The 15,416-nt window shown below is 39.3% G+C and overlaps 1 protein-coding gene across 1 annotated transcript in view; it reads left to right on the top strand.

Moving 5' to 3' along the window:
• Positions 1-15,416, top strand: part of Arsb (arylsulfatase B) — a 140,198-nt gene that overhangs the window by 71,665 nt on the left and 53,117 nt on the right. The window contains exon 5 of the mRNA XM_048331132.1: positions 7,308-7,551. Within this exon, the coding sequence (XP_048187089.1) occupies positions 7,308-7,551 (244 nt within the window). The remainder of the gene's footprint in view (positions 1-7,307; positions 7,552-15,416) is intronic.

Below are 15,416 nucleotides of genomic sequence, written 5' to 3'. Positions count from 1 at the left end.
AATGTTTTCCACAAGTCCCCTTCAACATCATCATAACTGACTAGGTACCAAGTAAGACAAGCAATTCTGGTATTTGGTTGGTTGGCCTTTGTTGAAATCTACCAGTGTCCTGTAGATTAAGCAGCATTTATTTGTATGTGGAAACATGTCCTGAAAGTTAAGGTCATGAAGTAACTAGACAAAACCTCAGAAATAAAAACTCTGTGGTAACCAAAGTTACTTTTTAGTGTTCTTGACCTCTGTTTTTGCTGAGTGGCCTCGTTTCTGCTGTGCTCCCCATCATTGAAGCTGTCTCCGTGGCAGCTCCTATGGCGAGTCTTAGAAAGAAAAACAACGAGACTTGGTTCTTGACCTTTATGAGCACAACTCTGGGGAAGACAAACCCAGAAACTAATTGACTATACACAGAGATAAGTACAAAAGATGTGATCTATATACAGGACAGAGGAAAAACTGCTTGGAGAACTAGGCTGTAGTCTCACAAAAGATTGAACATGGCACTTAAAATTTATGTCAAAGGGGAAAAAGGAAGGGCATTTTTTAGGCCAGAGAGTCGATGTGTTCAGGCAAAGTTACCATGAAAGGAAATGGTTTATATGACCGAAACATAGAATTCTTTATGGGAAAGGACAGTTGTTAATGCTCAAAAAACCAATTGAGACCACACATAAAAGGATTCTCTCTGTTGAGTGAAGTTTGAAGTTTATGCTGATTGGAAAGTACTCATGTCCTTAAACATAGATGTGGCCTGATAAGTTTAGGGCTTAACAGAAAAACCTCTGGTGGCATCTTGAAGCTGTATAATCCATTTGCCTCAGGAGCCCAGGTAAGAGGTGTACCTGACCCATGGCTCTAGGGCTGGAGAATGGGAGATGGGTAGGAAATTTATTTTAAAGTTAGACCTTACAGAACTAAATGCACATTCAGTTTAAACACACATGAATGAATGTAGAACAAGAGGGAAAGACTGGAAAAGAACATCAGGTTATAGGTAGGTAGATATTCTCTCAAAAATCTTTTAGCAAGAAAAAAATCCTGTTTTCCTGGGCTATTTTTTATTGTCAAGGGGATGTACAGAGGGGTTACAGTTTCATTCATAAGGCAGTGAGTACATTTTTTTGGTCAAACTTGTTACCTCCTCCCTCATTTTTCTCCCCCTCCCAAAGTGTCCCCCCAAGTTGTACAGTTGATTTACTACATATTGTCTTGTAAGTATTGCTGTTGTATTGGTTCACCTTTTACCATTTGTCTCACCATTTTGATGTTCCCCTTCCCTTCCCTGATTCAGACAAACATATATACAATACCCAGGTACCAAACTCAGATACAGTGACAACAGAGGTAAAACCATAGGGAAGAAAAACAAAAGAAAAAGGCATAATTTCACATAGTACATTGAAAATAACAACAACAGTGATAAACCACTTATTTCCATAACTTAGAGTTCATGTCACTTATCATCTTATATGATCATATGTATATGGCTATTGAGCTATTGTGATCATCTGCTAGGGCTATCCTAGACATATACTAATTATTACCAATGTGGGAAACCCTATAGAGTCAATGTTTCTTTGGGTCTGGCTCACTTCACTTAGTATGATTTTTTTCCAAGTTTTTCCATTTTTTTTATGAATGGGGCAATGTCGTTCTTTCTGATAGAAACATAGAATTCCATTGTGTATATATACCACCATTTCTTGATTCATTCATCTACTGATGGGCATCTGAATTAATTCCATATTTTAGCTATGGTAAATTGTGCTGCGATGAACATAGTTGTGCTGGTAGCTTTAGTATGGTCTTGCTTGTGATCCTTTGGGTAAATGCCCAAAAGTAGGGTTGCTGGGACGTAGGGGAGCCTTTTGAGGAACCTCCATACTGCTTTCCAGAGTTGTTGAACAAGTTTATACTACCACCAGCAGTGTAGTAGTTCCCTTTTGGCCACATCCCTGCTAGCATCTGTTGTTGTTTTCTTGATAATGGACATTCTTACTGGGGTGAGGTGGAATCTCAATGTTGTTTTCATTTGCATTTCTTTTATGTTGAGCACTTCTTCTTGTGCCTCTTGACCATTCTCATTTCCTCTTCAGAGAAGTCTCTCTTTAAAAGTCTTTTAGCCCACATATTAAGGGTTGCCTGGTCTTTTGGATGATGATTAAGACATATATTAGTTCTCTGATTCGATTTTAGTAAGTCTAAAAATTAATCCAAAAGCATTACCTATCAATAAGCAAGTACTGTTTGGGGACACTGAAGTTGACAAAAAAAAAAAAAAAAAGTTGTTTTGAAAATGACATTGCCTGCTCATCATCAGTCACCTGCTTAGTGCCCTGTGCAGAGAGAAGGCCAGACGCTGGGATGAGGTGCCCGAGCGAGCGGAGCCTTCCTTGCCTGTCTTTCCTTGGCCTCTGAGGCAGAGTTTGGAAATCCTAGCAGAAGCACCGAGGTGGGGCTCAGTGAAGCTCAGGGCAGCCTTTGGCAGCTAGGCCGCAGCTTGAGTTATCTGGGGAGTAGTCCCAAGAATTAGGTTGTTGTCAGAGTTTCAGTTTAATTTCTATCAGCTGGACAGAATGAGTCCTCATGGTCTTAGTAATGTTTTTGCGAAGATCGTTGGCTGATCATCTTTTCCATGACTTTTGACAGTTATGTTTGATAAATTGTGGATAATTAAGTGAGGTTTACAATCTGTATATGACAGCATTTGTTTTATCTTGACATTTCTTTTCTAGACAGCAAAAGTTTTATAATTAGATTTTGCCCCTGCCAAAAAGTTGCTGGACAAAAAAAAAGAGAAAAGAATTCTCTGAGGAAGAAATGTTTTAGAGTTCCCTTTATTAGCTGGAGTCATCTTATTTTGATTTGAAAATTTTTTCATAAGTTGGTCAGAAAATGAAACAAAACTTTATCATAAAACCAAATTCTTAGCAAGAAAAAGAATTAACTGCCTAAATAGAAAATTAGGAGGGAAGAAAAAAGAAATGTATTTGATATAGTAGTGGTTCCACTGTCTTATAATTTTTTTTAATCTACCTAGTTTCAAATGAGCTTATTGGAGTCCTGTTGTTGTTTTGATTAGTCTTAAATTCCCTGAAATACCCAGGAGACTATACTAGAGCTGACAAATAGTATAGTCCAGACGGAATCCACCAACTTAAGGCCTTTAGTTGGCTCACCTTCTCAAAACTTCTCATTTATGTAGCCAACTAAAGGCCTAAGTTGGTGGATTCCATTCCTATGCTGATGAGGGGCCAGGCAGCACCTGCAGAGGTGGAGGACCCAGGGGGTTGAATTGCCTGCCACAGCTGTACTTGGCTCTATGACAGGAGAGTCCATTGGCAAGTGTGTCAGTTGACAGTGCTTTCCCTCTGGAATGCTCTAGAAAAAAATGATTGAGGAAGCAGATTGATAACTGATGTTAGAATTGTTTATCATTGCTAATGGCAAAACCATGTGAATCAATGGCAGAAACAGTCACTGCCTAGCACTTTCCCTTCCTGATGTGTGGATACACCTCCAGCTCCTACAAGCAACTAGAGTAGCCAAATTACCTTTACAGCCTAGGGCACTTTCCTTTGTGACTCCTCTCTAAAGGGCTGTTCTCAGACCTGAATCAGATTCTAGACTCAGTGCCAGATTTTACACTGCTACTATCACCATCTAGAATTTTTCATTGGGTACCAACAGATTTATGGAACTGAAGAACATAATACTTATTATCTCAAAGAATTATTTGTGTAAAGCAAAAATAAAAGGCATCTTCTAAAACCTTGAGCCAAGATCACTGATAGCAATCCAGAAAACAGTGAAACAGGAACTGTGCTCTCAGTCATTCTTGGCATGGGGTCGTCTGCAGATACCAACTTCCAGTATGGTTTTAAATCATATAAATAGCTGCTTTTTGAAAGTTTGCTTTACATCTGATAGATACTCAGTGGAGAATTGATTGTGAAATGGAATGTGTATGTCATAAACTCACTTGGGTGAATGCATGGACCTTCAGTTTTTGTCTGAGCCAAGATATAATGAGGTTGAGAAAAGAGTCTCATAAGATTTAGTATCAAATGATTAAATTGTCACTCAGCCATGTGTTACAGTGTTACCTTCATCTAACACAGCTTAAGACTCTTCTCTACCACCCTTTGTGAAACATAGAGAAGAATGGTCAACTGAATTGACCAGTTCTTGTGGCTTTCATGGGAAAGTGAGGAAAGTGAGGGGTTTTCATTTTGTTTGTTTGTTGGGTGTGTGTGTGTGTGTGTGTGTGTGTGTGTGTGTGTGTGTGTGGCATGTCTACATATGTATGTACACTCTTCACTGGGGACATTAAGGGATGACACTGTAAGGGCCAAGGCCTGGAGAGTCACAGACCTAGTTGGGATCCTAGCTTTTCTACTTTACTAGTTGTTTGGTTTTTTCAAACTCCTTCCCCCTCCCCACCCTCATTATTTTTTTGCTACTCCTGTAGTTTGAACTTCAGTGCTCATATTGCTTGGCTTACTTGAGTCATGCCTTCAGCTCAGCTTTTACACTGATAAATCAGAGATGAAGTCTCCAGGACTTTTCTGTGAATTGTCACCTTTGTATCTCAGCCTCCTGAGTAGCTAGAGCATGAAGCCACTGATGACCAGCTAAATCCTGTTTGTTGTTTAAAGTTTGTTTTGTTCTCAAACAATAAAGAGGTAATAAGACTATTTTGGTTGGAGGGAACAGGTGACATGGTTCAAAAGAAATGTACTCATTACCTGACTTATGTAACTATAATCCCTCTGCACATCATCTTTACAATAAAAAAAAAGACTATTTAGGTTGCAGTAAATGCTAAGAACAGCAGCATTCACTACCATTTATTGAAAACTTAGGAGGTCCAGAGACCCTGCCAAAAATGATCACAAATGGTATCACATCATTCTTACCCTAAAATATGTAGTAGGAGCTATTATTTCCACATTAAGTATGAGGAAATGGAGGCAGAACATTGCCCCTGGCCACACATCTAATGAGTAGCTGCTGTAAGGTCTCAGTTCCAGCTCTGGGTAACCCCAGACTCTGAACAATCTTGGGAAATCCAAGTAGTACCTCGTGTGGAGGTGGCATCACCAAATATAGCTTCTCTTTCCTCCCAGGCGCACCTCATACTATATACAGTAGTTCCTCAAATCCACAATTTCACTTTCTGCAAAAAAAGTCCACAAATAATAATTGTCTGCCACACTGCCCTCCTGTGGTTCATTGGGGAAATCGTGGCTTTTTAAAAATCTTTAAGGAAAATATACATTCAAGCAAGTGTTATTTGAAACATGTCTTTAGTGTATGGCTGGCTATTCATATGGTTTTACAACCTCCATATACAAGAATTATCCGTCTTTTCCACAGTGCCAACATAACATCCAACTCTGAGCCTTCAACTGGCTAGCAAGATACCTAACTCCAGTCCGTCATAACTTCTGCTGTCTACACCACTGTCTTCCACCCCTTTGTGGTCTGTGAAGAGAAACTTCTTCCCTGGCACTTTACCTCATGAACGGTTGTTTTGACATCCTGTCAAGCAGGGAGGAATTTTTTCCCAAAATTACCTTTTATTCTCACTTACTCTGTTTACAGAGATAGTTATCAATCACAGGAAAAAATCTTTTTCTTTTATTTTTTTTTTGGTCAGTCCTGGGGTTTGGACTCAGGGCCTGAGCACTGTCCCTGGCTTCTTTTTGCTCAAGGCTAGCACTCTGCCACTTAAGCCACAGCGCCACTTCCAGCTTTTTCTATATATGTGGTGCTGAAGAATCAAACCCAGGGCTTCATGTTTGCAAGGCAAGCACTCTACCACTAGTCCATATTCCCAGCCCGGGAAAATCTTTTAACAGTCTTAAGACTGGAATTCATTGTTGTTATTTTTTTATTTTTTATTTTTGGCCAGTCCTGGGCCTTGGACTCAGGGCCTGAGCACTGTCCCTGGCTTCTTCCCGCTCAAGGCTAGCACTCTGCCACTTGAGCCACAGCGCCGCTTCTGGCCGTTTTCTGTATATGTGGTGCTGGGGAATCGAACCTAGGGCCTCGTGTATCCGAGGCAGGCACTCTTTGCCACTAGGCTATATCCCCAGCCCCCATTGTTGTTATTTTTAATGTGCCATATGAAATTATTTTTTTCTTTTGTTTGTCTTCCCTATAGTTTAGCCACTGTTGTCACTATATTTGAGTTTGGTACTCTGAGCACTGTATATATGTTTGTCTGAATCAGGGAAGGGAAATAGTGAGACCAAGGGCAAAAGGCAAACCAGTGCAACAGCAATACTTATAAGACAGTATGTTATAAACCAACTGTACTACTGGGGGTGGGGATTAGAAAAATGAGAGGAGGTAACAAGTTTGACAAGAAAAGTACTCACTACCTTATGTATGTAACTATGACCCCTCTATCACCTTGACAATAAAATAAAAATAAATAAAATTTTTCAATTTAGCTGCCAGTTGTACATATTATAGTTTTTTTCAGGAAGCATTTTTTAAAGTCTGCTGTCCTGACTCCCAGAACCTTTAAATGGCAAAGTTAACTTTACCTGCAGTTTCCTTTGCATGGCCCAAGTGAAGCCCAGTGCACATTCTCCGGTGCTATGGAGTTGTACGCATGTAGGTGGAGTGCTTGCCTAGCGTATGCAAGGCTCTGCCTGGGCTTGGTCTCCGCCACCACACACACTGAAATATCTATAGAGTTGCACATACTCATTGAAGGTCTGCATGATACAGACATCTCTCCAACGCACACAGGATGGGGGCTGCCTTGCCTTGTTCAGGAGGCCTACCCGTAGAGGATTAAAGGTATGCACCACACTGGCTAATGGTTTTGTCTGTATAACTGAGGACAGCAGGTGGGAAAAGGGAAGTTGCTAGGGGAGAGAGTAAGGATGAGCTTTCATTTTCATTATCCAAGTACCATTTAATAGGAGACTACTTAGAAGTTCTGGTCTTCAGTGTATTTAAGAGTTTATTTGGAAACAGTGGAACATTCGTACTGCAGTTGGGGTGAAAGTATTTTAAAAGGTTGAGGCAAAGGGGTGTTTTTACAGGAAAACTGAGGACCATTACATAAATTACTTGTAAACACTAACTTCTTAGCTCCAGGGATTGCTCTCAGGAGTGGTGGCCCAGGGTCGCAGTTGATGGACAGACATTCTTGTGGGACTATTCTTGTAGAAGGTGTGGTGGCCTTTGTTTATTATTATTATTATTGTTTGTTAGGGCTCGATACAAGTGATTCCATTTGGATTCTAACATCTTTCATATCTTCATACCAACACTTAATTTTGTTTCAGACAATGGAGGGCAGACACTGGCAGGAGGCAATAACTGGCCCCTTCGAGGAAGGAAATGGAGCCTGTGGGAAGGAGGTATTCGAGGAGTGGGCTTTGTGGCAAGCCCTCTGCTGAAACAGAAGGGTGTAAAGAACCGGGAGCTCATCCACATCTCTGACTGGCTGCCAACGCTGGTGAAGCTGGCCGGGGGACACACCAACGGCACCAAGCCTCTGGATGGGTTTGATGTGTGGAAGACCATCAGGTACCTGCCCACATATCTTGCTCTTTCCCTCTTCAGACAGAAATTCCAATTCAATTGAGTGAGAATGATAGTTCAGCTATACAAATACATGAGTTTTTTTTCTTTTTAAGTGAAATTTTAAAAGATATTATAATTACATATTTTAAAAATCCTAAATTTGGAACTGCAGTTCTGCATTTTACTTGAAGGACAAGGTTGTCCTCAGTCTTGGCCTGCTTAGAAGGTCTTTAAAGCTGAGGAACTTGTCTGGGGAAGGGAAGGAAGGTTGGAGGCGTGGCTCAGTTGATAGAGTCTGAGGCAATGAGTGAAAGAGGCTTCAGGTACTCAGTTTGAGTGCCAGCCTCAGACCTAGAAAAGCAGAGAAGAGAAAAGAAAGGAAGTAGACTGAGGTATTATTGGTTTCCTGCAAAGAATCAGGGGATCTGGCTTCTTGCCTGTCCTGAAAATAACAGATCTCCATTGTGATCACCCGGCTTCCAACACAGGTCCATTCACTCATTTATGTTATCTTCTTAGACCCTGCAGACAATTAAATTTCCAGTCCATGGCACACATAATCACAGGGTTGAGCACTCTGGATATACCAGAATTTAACAAATCTCCAATTGCGGAATGTATAGGTTTTCTCTAATCCTTTTGTATTATCATTTTCTATAATTAGTGATAGGAAATACATAATCTTTAATGCTTAAAACATTAAGGCTTTATATGAGATTATGTTAGGCAGAGGAACTTTGATGGCTATTAAAGTATAAACATTGAAATCTGAAGTTCTGTGAGCAGAGCATGACTGTTTGGTTGCACATTACAAAATTGCTTTCCAGAAAGTGATTCTTATTCCATGATACATGAAAGTACTCATTTTCTTCATAGATTTTTCTGTGTAGCGTGTTTTAGTGTGTGCTGGTCCTTGGGTTTGAACTCAGGACCTAGGCACTGTCGCTGCTCAAAGATAGCACTCTACCACTCAAACCACAGCTCTATTTCCCACTTTTTGGTGATTAATTGGAGACTTTCCTGTTCAGGCTTGCTTTGAACTGTAATCCTCAGATTTCAGTCCCCTGAATAGGTTGCATTGTTAGAAGCACTGGGCGCCTTATGTAGCTTTAAAAAAAAATCTGTAGTAATATTATAGGCATATAGTCTTGTTTAAATTTTATCTTTAAAAAATAATTGTAAGGCACTAGGAATGTGGCTTAGTGGTTACAATGCTTGCCTCACATGCACGAAGCCCTGGGTTCGATTCCTCAGTACCACATAACCAGAAAAAGCCGGAAGTAGTGGTCTGGCTCAAGTGGTAGAGCATAGCCTTGAGCAAAAAGAAGCTCAGGGACAGTGCGTAGGTCCTTAGTTCAAGCCCCAGGACTGGCAAAAAAAAAAATTGTAAATACTTGTTTGTTTTGTTTCTGTGGTATTAGGGATTGAATTCAGGACCTTTGCTTGCTAGGCAGGTGCTCTACTACTTGAACCATACCTCCAGACTTTTACCTCTCATTATTTTTCAGGTAACTCTCATTGTTATGCCCAGAAGCAGCCTCAAACCATGCATGATCCTCCCACCTGTGGCTTTTCATGTAGCTGGGATGACAGATATGCCCCCCCCATGCCTAGCTTACTGACTGATATGGGATCTCACTGAAGTTTTGTTCAGGCTGGCCTCAATCCATAACCCTCCCTGTCTCTGCTTCCTAAGTAGCTGGGAATACAGATGTGAGTAACTGAGACTATCCTAAAAAGCATTGTTTAAAACCTATGTCTTCTTTTAATTAAAAAATTAACAGCCTCTCATTATTAAAAAGTTTTTAATGTTGATTTTTGGGTGTTTTTTTTTTTTGCCAGTCCTGGGGCTTGAACTCAGGGCCTGAGCACTGTCCTTGGCTTCCTTGTGCTCAAGGCTAGCACTCTACCAGTTGAGCCACAGCGCCACTTCCGGATTTTTCTGTATGTGTGGTGCTGAGGAATCGAACCCAGGGCTTCATGTATGTGAGGTGAGCGCTTTACCACTAGGCCATATTCCCAGCCACAAGTTTTTAATGTTGAAACAAAATAAGCCTGAATTCCAGGTTAGCACCAACATGACTCTAAAGAAGTAGGAGAATTAGGAATGGTGGTACCTGCCTCTAATTCCAACATTTAGGAAACTGTGATAGAACAACTATACGTTTGAGGCCAGCCTGAGCTATACAGTAATCCTCTATCTTAAAAAAAAAAAAAAAAAAGTAGGGCTGGGGATATGGCCTAGTGGCAAGAGTGCTTGTCTCATATACATGAGGCCCTGGGTTCAATTCCCCAGCACCACATATGCAGAAAATGGCCAGAAGTGGCGCTGTGGCTCAAGTGGCAGAGTGCTAGCCTTGAGCGGGAAGAAGCCAGGGACAGTGCTCAGGCCCTGAGTCCAAGGCCCAGGACTGACCAAAAAAAAAAAAAAAAAAGTAAGAAAACTTTGAATGGTTCCGACCTGACCCCACGTGCTTGACATCCAGTCTGTTTTTATTTTGCTTTGCTTTGGTGGTTAGTGTTGTAAACCCTGGCTTCTATGAAAACACAGGTAGCTTGCAGAATCAGAACTGTCGCACACCCTGCTACAGGTGAGCTGTGCAAAGAAACAATTGATTTCATGTTCAGTAACTTCCTATTGTCCCCAGCTTACTGAGGTTATTGTCTTTGGCAAAGTCTATGGTCCTTGATGTTTACCTATAGTGCCAATTTTTGGATATAAACCAATTCACATTTCAATCTTAAGATTATCTTGATCAGAGGTAACCTTTAAGAGTTTAGGTGACATCTGCTTTTGCCTCCAGAGAAATTGGCAAAATGTTTGGTCCCCCTTATTTCCGGCATTAGAATGTTCCCCCAGTGAGCCATCTGCTAGGAAGCAGTAGCACACAATGTTGTCTTCAGAGCTGTCACCAGAAAAGAAGGGCAAGAATATTACCCAACTGTGATAAATCGTTGAGAGAACTGAGCCTATCCTAAAAAGCATTGCTTTTTCCTTCTCTTTTTTTTTCTTCCTTTTTATGGTTCTTTCCTTTTCTATTGAAGAAAAAAGATGAAATTTCTGCCCAAATTTTAATCAAGCGTTTCAAGGCTTATTCTGTAGAAATTCAGCACATTTCTAATAAGTAGTCCCCTATCTTGACGGACGTACCTGGATCACAAAAGCATGATTCTATCCTGGCCCCAATCAAGCCTCTGCACTCAAAATCATCAGTAGCAGGACATTGCGCACTTGGCCTGCCAGTGCAGAATCTGAGCGGTCTGGGGCTTCCTTTCCAAAGCAGCAAAAACAAATGGACAGCCAAATGTCAGAGTCACTGATCTGTGCCCAGAGAATAGGAAATTTTTTCCAGAAATGGAAATACCATTTTTAAGATGATGGTAATTTAAAAAAAATTTTTCGAGAGGGGCTCATGAAATTGGAATGCCATAACAGATGAAAGACAGCACTGGCGGTGGCAAGACCATCAGAGGCTTCACTGGTTGCATAGTTGTCAGTTCCTCTCAGAATTACTTCAGATTACTAAGCTGTTAGGAGGAATATGAGAAGCGCTGGGGCGGGTGTGATGGGAGCTCTTCAGCTACTCCTCTTCTTCTTCTTCTTTCTAAACCAAGGCCAGATTTGACATTTCTAGGAGACCCAAGTTCTTCAAGTTCTTTCCAGTTCAGCATAATTTTTCTACTTTTTTTTTTTTTTGGCCAGTCCTGGGCCTTGGACTCAGGGCCTGAGCACTGTCCCTGGATTCTTTTTGCTCAAGGCTAGCACTCTGCCACTTGAGCCACAGCGCCACTTCTGGCCGTTTTCTGTATATGTGGTGCTGGGGAATCGAACCTAGGGCCTTGTATATCCGAGGCAGGCACTCTTGCCACTAGGCTATATCCCCAGCCCAATTTTTCTACTTTTAAACAAATGTTGTTTCAAGACATCACATAAACTGAGATGACAAAAAGAGGAAAACTGAAGGATTAGTAGTACTTCATATGCCTCTTTTTACTCAGTTCATTTTGCTAAATTAAATTTTATTGGCAAGGTGTTGTGCAAAGGGGGTACAGTTACATAATAAGGCAGTGAGTACATTTCTTGTGATATCTTACACCCTCGTTTTTCTTTCCCTTCCCTAGATCAGGTAGGCATATATATAGTCAGTTCATTTTTTTAATTAAGTTTAATATAAAGCAAAAGCAAAGTTCCCAATCATGATGGTAGGAGTGTGTGTGTGTGTGTGTGTGTGTGTGTGTCTGTGTGTGCGCGCGTGTGTGTGTGCTTTTCCTGATCACTGAGGCACTCTTCTGGGCATCACATGGCAGTGGTGTGACAATTGAATGAAAACTTCTTCCCTTCTATGGCTCAGGTTTAAGCAGAAATATAAATCACTTTCACCTGCCTTCCACAGATACCCAGTGAAACAAATGGTCTTTGAGTCAGAAGTTCAGAACTTCTGAGCTTTATTCTTTATTCTGTATTAACAAAACAACCCCGATTGGTTATTGAATAATACTTTCTTTTCACTTATTTCTTGCATCAGTTTGTGTTTTCAAGTTCATATGGTGCTATGATTGGTTTTTAAGTTTCATGTCATTACTTGTACTCCGTCTTCCTGATATGTTTAAATATCTGTTCGAAGTTGTCATCATCTCTGCTTTATTATATTTCCTTCATAAAAATATCTTGACAAATCCCACTTTTTAATTTTTTTCTCTGATGAGCTCTAGAATTGTTTTCTAAATTATAAGAACTTATTATGTATCAGATTGAATACAGTTAGAGCTACAAATTAATTGACACACACTCATTCTTTTTACCTGGGTACTAAAGTTGTCCCTAGCTTACTGATGCTTTTTTTCATTTAATTTTTTCTGTATTATTTTGAATAAATTTTCTCCCTAAGCCTTGTATTAGTCATACTTTTATCACTGAGAGAAAAAAAAGTGACATAGCCAATTTAGGAAAGGAAAGATTCAGCTCATGAGTTCCAAGGTTTCAGCCTTGGATTCCTGGGGCTCCATCGCTTTAGGCCAGAGGCAAGGCTGAATGTTAGGAAGGTTGAGCATCATGGTGGCAGGAATGTATGTATGGCAAAGGAAAGTTGCTCATCTCATAGAAGTTAAGAAACAGGAAGGGACCTTTCAGAGGCACACCCTCAATGGTCCATTTCCTCCAACCAGGTCCTATCCTCCACAGTTAAAGCCACCTCCTAATAGTTTATTCAGTGAATCCATTAGTGGATTTGGTTAGGTCAAAGTCCTCAGGATATAATCAGTTCTGGAAATACCCTCACAGACATGCGAAGAGGTGAACTTTGCTAATAATCTCTTAGGCATTCATTAATCGAATGAATTGATAATCAAGATTAAACATCACAGCCTTCAAATTTTGCTGTTTTTTTTAATCAATGTCTAATTGTCTGTTATTTCCGCCTATATATATATTTTACTTTACACACTGAAGTTTTACTTCTAGAAGTTCATCTTGCGTCTTTTTATATCCTGCGTGTCTGTATTTAATGTCCTGAATATATGGAATACAATTTATAACAACTTTAATAACCACAGAACATTCATTGTTAACTCCAATGTGTGTGTTGGTTCTGAGTTGGTTGTGGTTGATTAGTCTCCTTATTGATGAGTCTATAATATAGTTCATGTCTCCTTGCCTTGGGCTTTTGGGTCAATGTTGGGCACTAGATATTTACCATGTTGGGTGCTGAATCTTTCATATTTTTATAACTCTTCTTACTTTATTCAAAGGTTCAGTTATTTCATTTCGTTGGGGTATGTTTCTATGAAGCAATACCTGTTATTACCTATGTCAAGAGTGATACTCACTTCAGGCCTAATTCTTCTCTATTACTGACTCAAAACCTTCCCTAGAACATTCATATGCTTCCAGTGTGGCTGAGGGGAGCAGTGTAACAGGTGTAAGTTCTAAGCACCGTTTACATGTTCTTTCCCTAGTGATTAGTTTCCTCGTGTGTACATATCTATCTATCTTATCTATCTATCTATCTATCTATCTATCTACCTATCTCTATCTGTCTATCTATATCTCTTTTGATTAATATTCAAAAAAGAACATTATAATAGGATCTCTGGCAAACCTCCAGGATTCTGTTTGTACAGTTCTCTCTTCTTTGGAACTCTCCTTGAGTTTCATCTCTCTCTATCTTCCTGGGCTCTCGGCCATCTCCTCAATTCCAAGAATCCACTATATTGTCAGTTTCCCTTCTCTACACCAGAGCCTGAGAGTTCTTTCAAGGTTATAAGCTGGGACAGTAAAATGACTTGCCTTTCTTTCCATCTTAGAAGGATTATTGTCCTTTACCTGATACCTGGTGTTTTGTTTCATGTATTCTATCTGTTTTTCTTTGGGTAAGAAAATCTCCTATGCCTATTTCTTTGTTTTGACCGAACCAGAAGTACCCACAGAAAAATGTATTGGTATCTTTAATTTCTTAACCAATACTTTCCTTCCTATGTTCCATTTTCAAATGTTTGTTAATTCAACCTAGAATCAGAGGCTCAAAATTTAAAAATAGAATATTGTATATCTTTTAACTATTTTTAAAAAGGTTTTAATCTTTTGTAGTCTACCTTTTAATTACATGTATAAAAGTAGATTAGTAATGTTTTACTATCTCTAATGTTACCAATATCCTTCTGATCATATATTTTTACCACTCTTCAGTTCTTAAATTTTAATTACTCTTAAGGTGGACATTGGTGGCTCAAGCCTGTAAATCTGAGCTATTCAGCAGGCTGAGATCTGAAAAATCATAGTTTAAAGCCAGTCCAGTCACGAAAGTCCATGACAGTCACATATCCAATTAACTACCAGAAAACTGGAAGTGGAGCTGTGGCTCAAGGTGTCCAGGCCCTGAGTTCAGGCCCCACAGTTGACCAAAAACAATTAATTACTCTTGATTAGCTAATAATTTAATTTTTCAATAGAAGTACCTAAATGATGGATTTATACTGAATTTTTACATCAATTAATATAACTTCTGTTACCTCTGAACGTAAGAATTCTCATCAAATCTTTTCTCCTCGGGAAACTTTAGACTTTGTAGTATTATTGCCTACTGTTAAGAACCATGACAGGAAAGGGTACTTTTACACATGTACCAAATACATATAGGAAGCCAGTATTGCAGTCTCGGTATCTGACAAAGTAGAATTTATGGCAAAATTATTGCTAAGTATAATGATGGAAATGGTATAAATGGTGGTTTCTTCTTCAACCCATGTATATAGTAATGTACCATTTAATTTTCAAATATTCTGTGTTTTTCTTGGTCCTGCTATTTATTGATTTGTAGTTTAATTCTGTTGAAGACATACTTTTAATTATTTCGATCTTTTTAAATTCAAGACTTGACCGAGCTCAAGGTCTTTTTTAGTGTGTATGCCATTTATACTTGAAAAGAAAGTGTATTCTGAGGTAATTAAGTGTAGTTCAGGGGGTTTTGTGTGATCTAGTCTGAAATTTTTTTATTTTAGTAGATTTGTTTATGTTTGTTTTCATGGCTATTCTTAGCTTTTTCTTAGTCTTTTTTTCTTTCTTAGATTCTGCTCTTTGTCATGTCAGTTTCCAACTGCCTGTTTGACTCTCCCTTATTTACCCATAAGAAAATGAACTTATCCAACTATACCTTTTCCCTTCCAGTATTGTATTATTTTCTCCACTTCCTTGGCATAAGTAATATGTAATTATGTTCTTTCCTTATGCACAATTTTAAGTCATAGATCTACAATAATATTCACTCACCAACTGTCCAATTCTAAAGTGTTCACAGTGAACTCTTCATTGAAAGAATTCATCCTTGAATGAATTTCTCAGGATTTTTAAAATTCATAGTATATATATATAT

Source organism: Perognathus longimembris, chromosome 22, assembly GCF_023159225.1.
Source record: "Perognathus longimembris pacificus isolate PPM17 chromosome 22, ASM2315922v1, whole genome shotgun sequence".
Classification (NCBI taxonomy): Eukaryota; Metazoa; Chordata; class Mammalia; order Rodentia; family Heteromyidae; genus Perognathus; species Perognathus longimembris.
Note: the sequence above shows the minus strand (reverse complement) of the source record. Positions and strands in the feature narration are given on the sequence as shown.